General features: G+C 36.6%; 1 protein-coding gene across 1 annotated transcript in view; it reads right to left on the reverse strand.

The window, feature by feature from the left end:
• Window positions 1-6506, reverse strand: part of LOC119409038 — a 20401-nt gene extending 13895 nt beyond the window's left edge. Inside the window, exon 1 of the mRNA XM_037675900.1 lies at window positions 4764-6506. Within this exon, the coding sequence (XP_037531828.1) occupies window positions 4797-6461 (1665 nt within the window). The 5' untranslated portion in view covers window positions 6462-6506 and the 3' untranslated portion in view covers window positions 4764-4796. The remainder of the gene's footprint in view (window positions 1-4763) is intronic.
• Window positions 6507-6900: the final 394 nt, after the last annotated feature.

The following is a 6900-nucleotide window of genomic DNA, read 5'->3' on the forward strand; positions in this document are numbered from 1 at the left end:
AAGTTTATAAAGTGAGGCTAAACCTTGCTGGCATGTATCTTCTGACCTGTTTGTACAAAGAAAAACAGCTGTTGAAGATGATCAAGTTGAATTTTGAACATTATCTGTTTGTAAACAGGTGGTCCTTTATTATTTCATCGTGATTATGTTTATGGATGAAAAAATAGAGTTTTAGGGGTTTTTTTGGGGGTCAAATTTTGAAAATTTTGTAACAAATCATGATAAGATCAAGTGTTTAATCCTGTTAGTGCTCAGAGAATGTAATTGGAATCACTCACAGCTACTACCACATCAAAGTTTTGCTCAACATCTGTACAAGTAACAGCCTTAAAAACATTTTTTGTTGATTAGTTGTAGCAGCCATTTTGAACTGTGTTGACTTCAGAAGTGAATCAGTTGTTCATCCAGTAATTACTTTCTGAGACATTCATTAAAATCTGTCCAGTGGTTTATTGGATATTTTGCTAACAACCAGATGGAAATTTAATATTTAATGACAAAGTTTTAAAGCAGTTTTGGCACTGTTGGTTAGGGCTGAGGGAATGACTCTCAGCTAATGACTCACCAAATTTTGAATCAATATTTGTAAAATTGATCGAGTCTTAGCCATTTTTATGTTAGCTAAGGTCACTTAGCTGTGACGGCCATCTTGAAGGAGGTTGGCTGAGCATCAGTCCATTTTTAATCAGTTAATCGCTTTCTGAGATTTTACTATCAATTTTCTCCATTAGTTCTTTTAGATAATTTTCTAAACAAACATGCGTTTTTAAGTTTTTACCAGATGCTCTGGTTTTCTACCACAGTACAACAACATGCACATCAGCTTCATTGAAGATCCTTAGGTGTGGAAGTGACGTTTGACCACTGACTGCTGGAAAAACTTTTGCAACACTGAACAGGTTTAAACATTTACAAAAGAGGAGTGAGTGAGATTTTATCTATTGTAAATCTTTGCTGTTGGGCTTTTCCTTCCAATTCACGTCATCTGTGTTTTAAACCTACACAACACAGATGATGAAAGACCTTTCAAAACAATCATTGATACAAACCTTTAACTTTGCTGAAACTATCCTTCATGCAGGCTGAAAAATTGGCCTAGAGGAATGAACTTTACAACATTTACCACTTGATGTCTCATACTGAAGATGTTTGCCTTTGTTTCTGTAAACTTAATAAGATTAAAAAGAAAACATCTAAAACATGTTCAACTTTAAGATTTTACTTTATTTTACATACTTTAAAAAAATCACTACATAAAACAAAACAAACAAAAAAATAAACACCAGACATGAAGTCCGACTATCATCCAGTTTGTAAAAAATACTTTATAAACTTAAATAAAATGAACAGTATATTTTCTAAAGTTGTGAAGCTATTTTCTCCCCTCACCGAATTAAATTTTTTTTTGTACATATTCTAAAAAAAACAAAAAAACATTTAGGGGTTAAAAAAAGTTACTCTAATGTCATACCAGGATAAAAGTGATGAGGTGAAAACTACAATTATTATGATTTTATAAATTGTTCATCCTCTGTCAGGTCTAGAATAAATTAAACTTTGTTCAGGTGATGGCAAGTGAGACAGAAACAAATATCTAAAATAAAATACTAAACTGACAACAAACAAAAGACTCTAGATATATATTGGATGAAAGATTCATTCAGTCACAGTCATTCATTCATTCAGAATAACAATCTAGTTAGGAGGGATAAGCACTTCTACCCACATGCCTGCCATAGTAGTGAAAATATAACGTTTATATTTATAGACACAAACATGCAGAAAGCATTCCTATTCGCTCATAATTAATACCCCCCCCACCCCCCCCACACACACACAAACAGTGTAACCCCCTGACATATTTACAATTTCTTCATTTTAAGAATGAATAGATGTCATTTCTGTGTTCACAGTAACTCATACCTTTTTGAATATGGGGGCCACCACCCCAGTCTGCCAATCCAGGGGAACTGCCCCCAACATCAACACAATGTTGCAGAGTCGTGTGAGCCAATACAACTCCACAACATCCAGAGCCTTAAGGAACTCCAGGCGAATCTCATCCACCACTGGTTTTAAGCTACTAATAAACATGATGGATGATGATGATATTGCTTTATGCTAGGCCATTGGTAAGGAGTGATTATTATTATTGTTTCATATTGGCTAGTGATTTTTTTCCCCTAAAAGTTAACTTAGGCTACACTACGGTATGTTTCTTAGACTGTGGCTAGAATGCATGAGAGAAGCGGAGCATGCTCTATTCACACACGGAGAGCTGTTGGTCAGGCTACTTCTTGTTGTGAAATTAACTCTAAAATAGTTATTGGATCAAGTGTTACTTGTGTGTGTAGCCTGTAAAATACACCAGAATGCAGGAAAAGGCATTTACTTTATTCAAAATTTTCTGGGGGAGGACACCCCCCCCCCCCCCCCCGCCCCATTTCCCGATACTCACGGAGACACAGGAGTGTGGGTTGTCCTCTCCCACACTCATGGAGACACAGGAAGGTGGGTTCAGTTGCTTGAAACTCAGCTGTTGCATCAGCAGGTCTGGGGTCAGCTTCTCTCCTGGCCATTAGAGCTCGACTGTTTCGTCGGTTAGTCTCCTGGTGATTGAGGACTCCGCTCCCCCTCACCTGCAATTTTCTCCACCACTTCCCCAGTTGTGACTGAGAAGACTTGGGTGGAAGGAGGAGCTGGAAGGAGAAGCTGAAGTTCTACAGAACAGGTCCTTTTTCTGCCAGTTTTATTCCTTTGTCTTATCTAAACAAGTATGCCATGATAATTAATAAATGTGTATTTTTAGTGTGATGTTATACAGTGGTGCTTGAAAGTATATGAAGCCTTTAAATTTGTCTATATTTATGCATAAATATGACCTAAACCATCATTAGATTTTCACAAAAGTACTACAATTAGATAGAGAACCCAGTTAAACACATTAGACAAAAAATATACTTTGTCATTTATTTATCTATTGAGGAAAAATGATCCAATCTTACATATCTGTGAGTGGCACAAGTATATGAACCTCTAGGATTAGCAGTGAATTTGAAGGTGAAATCAAGTGTCGGGTGTTTTCAGTCAATGGGATAACGATTAGGTGTGAGTGGCACCCTGTTTAATTTAAAGAAATGGCCTCTATTAGAGTCTGCTCTTCACAACATGTTTGTGGAAGTGTATCATGGCAGGAACAAAGGAGACTTCTGAGGAGCTTTGAAAAATAGTGTTGATGTTCATCAGGCTGAAAAAGGTTACAAAACAATTTTTAAAGAGTTTGGACTCCACCACACAGTCAGACAGATTGTGTACAAATGGAGGAAATTCAAGACCATTGTTACCCTCCTGGGCAGCACGGTGGGGCAGTTGGTAGAGCTGCTGCATCCAGCGAGCAGGTGGCCCAAGTTCAAATTCTGTCTGGTGTCCTTTCAGGGTGGAGTTTGCATGTTCTCCTCATGCATGCATGGGTATTCTCTGAGTTCTCCGGTTTCAGCCCACAGACCAAAAACATGCATGTTAAGCAGATTAGTAACTCTAAACTGTCCCTATTGATATTGAGAGTGTTAATGGTGGTTCCTCTCTATGTGGCCCTGTGATGGACTTGCAACCTGCCCTGGGTGTCCCCCTCCTCTCGCACACTGATAGCTGGACTTAGGCATCATTGACCCTGCGACCCGAAAATGAAGAAGCAAATAAATATGATGGATGGATGGACGGAACCCTCCCCAGGAGTGGTGGACCAACAAAGATCACTCCAAGAGGTGTGTAATTGTCAGCGAGGTCACAAAGGACCTCAGAGTAACTTCCAAGCAACTGAAGGTCTCTCCCACATTGACTAATGTTCATGTTCATGAGTTCACCAACAGGAGAACACTGAACAAAAATGGCAGGGTTGAAGGAGAAAGTCACTGCTCTCCAGAAAGAACTTTGATGCCCGTCTGCAGTTTGATAAAGATCACGTGGACAAGTCAGAAGTCTGTTGGAGGAATGTTTTGTGGTCAGATGAAACCAAAATAGAATGTTTTGATTTAAATGAAAAGTTCTATGTTTGGAGAAAGACTGCATTCCTGCATAAGATCCTTATCCAATCTGTGAAACCTGGTGTTGTTAGTATCATGGTTTGGGCCTGTTTTGCTGCATCTGGGCCAGGACGGCTTGCCATCCTTGAAGAAACAATGAATTCTAAATAATATCAGATAATTATTCAGGAAAATGCCAGGACACCTGTCAACAATATTTAGTTGTAGTTATTGCTACAAAGTTTGTGTGTCTGTGTGTGTGTGTGTGGGTGGGGGGGTTGCACATCAGATACTGAAAACAAATGTTCCCATACTTTTCCCATACTTTTTTTGATTTGGTAGATTACAGTATTTTATCAGTTATGTATAGGGCTCAAAATAACACATTACCATTAAATATCCAAAGAAATTTTGTAAAAAGGCAAAGTTGTTATAATCTTAACGGGATAGAGATATTTGTCAAACCAAAATTCAGAACTAGTCTGAAGAGAAGGTCTACCTCTGACAGGCTCTGTCCCTGTCTGTTTTCTTTGTATTTGTTTGTGTTTTCCACTTGCTCCTCAGTCTGCCTCTTCTTCTTCTTCTTCTTCTTGGTTTTTATTGGCGGTTGGCAAAAAACTTTAAGTAGCATTACCGCCACTTACCGGTATGGAGTGTGGTTCGAAATGGTCTATATACTTTCGTTTTCTACCTAATCCCTCCATTAATTCCTGATTAAACATACACACTTACTTATATAACCTAACTTGCATATAGTTATATATCTTTCTCTACTCAGATTCTATGGAATAACTTTGTTTTTTTAAGATACCGAATAATTATTTGAATATGTCTACTTCCCAGATCTCTCCTCACAAATTCTATTAAATTAAACTTTTCTTTACTACCTTCGCACTCCTTCAACATGCATCTTCTCTCTTCTTCATATTTACAACACTCTAAAATAACATGTTCTATTGTTTCAAACTTCTCACAATACTCACATTTTCCATTTTTATGCTTCTGTATTTTAAAAAGCGAATAATTAAGCCCTGTATGACCGAACCTTAACCTTGTTATTATTCTTTCCTCCTTCCTACTTCTTCTTCCTCTTCTTTTCCTTCCCACAGCCTTCTGAATTTTATAAAACCACCTTCCTGTTAATCCTTCGTCCCACCTTCTCTGCCATATTTTCTTCAGTTCTTCTTTGACTTTACTTTTCCCTTCAGAGTTACTCATCCTAACTGTGAAACTAATAGGATTATGTGTTGCCTTCTTTGCCGTTTTATCAGCCTTCTCATTTCCTACTAACCCTATATGTGCTGGAACCCACACAAATATCACTACTAACCCCATATTTTGTATTCTAAACAGAGTATGATATATTTCTAATAAGATATCCATCCTACTATCTGTGTTATTATATTTTATACTTATCAAAGCTGAACTTGAATCTGAGCAAATTATTGCTTGCAATGGTTTTACATCCTCTATCCATTGTAATGCCAAAAGTATTGCTAACAATTCTCCTGTATAAATTGATAACCTATCCGTGACTCGCTTCCCTATATTCACATTGAATTCTGGGATTGTAAATGCTATTCCTATTCTTCCGTCAATTTTTGATGCATCTGTATAAATTTGAACATGTCCATAATAACTATTTAAATGCAATTGCACTGCAAACCTATCTATTACATGTGATTTTTCCTGTTTCTTTGCCATTATTGATAAATCTACTATAGCTTCTGGTAGAATCCAGGGTGGTATAACTGATATTGGATCTGATTGACTAATTTCTAAAGTGTCCACTTTTAGTTCCTTTAAGTCCTTTTCAATTTTCCATCCATAACTTCTCATCTCTTTCTTTTCTTTTTCCCAACATGGTTTTAGAATTTCCTGAGTTGGATGTCCTTCCTTATTGCCCATCAAATTTAACCAGTAATTAATTCCTAATTTAGTCCTCCTTAAATCTAGTGGCATTTCCCCCGTTTCTACTTCTAATGCTGCCGTTGGTGTTGTTTTGAATGCTCCAGTACATAATCTTAGTGCTTGATGTTGAATACTGTCTAATTTATCCAAATGAGTTTTGGCTGCTGAACTGTACACTAAGCATCCATAATCAATGTCAGATCTAATTATCCCCATATATATCTGCTGTAACGATTGTCTCTCTGCTCCCCAATCATTACCCACCAAACATCTTAATATATTCAACTTTCTCTTACATTTATCGACAATCTTTTGGATGTGAATATTCCACTTTAATTTTTCATCAAACCACAAACCTAAGAATTTTATACTCTTTACCTGTTCGATTTTTTGATTATATAATTTTAATTCTATTATCTTATTTGTTTTTTGTTTTTTTGAAAATATAATTACCTTCGTTTTGTCCACTGAGAATTTGAATCCCCATTGCCTTGCCCACAACTCTATATTAATAATAGCCTGTTGCATTTTTTTAACTATAAACTCCACATTCTTTCCTCTTTTCCAAATAGCTCCATCATCTGCAAAGAGCGAACAGCCCATGTCCTTTCCAATATCTACAAATATGTCATTTATCATAATCAAAAACAATAATGGACTTATTATACTCCCCTGCGGTGTGCCATTTTCCACTACATATTTATCTGAAACTACCTCCCCTATTCTTACTTGTAATTTTCTGTTTGTTAAAAAGTCTTTAATCCATTCATATATTTTCCCTTGTATCCCTAATTTGTATAATTTAATTAATAAACCCTCTACCCACATCATATCATACGCTTTTTCAATATCAAAAAATACTGCCACTACACTTTCCTTGTTTACTTGTGCTCTTCTTACTTCATGCTCTAAGCATAACATTGCGTCATTAGTACTCCTACCTTTCCGAAAACCACTTTGATAATTA

This window comes from Nematolebias whitei, chromosome 4 (genome assembly GCF_014905685.2).
Source record: "Nematolebias whitei isolate Nwh7 chromosome 4, NemWhi1, whole genome shotgun sequence".
Classification (NCBI taxonomy): Eukaryota; Metazoa; Chordata; class Actinopteri; order Cyprinodontiformes; family Rivulidae; genus Nematolebias; species Nematolebias whitei.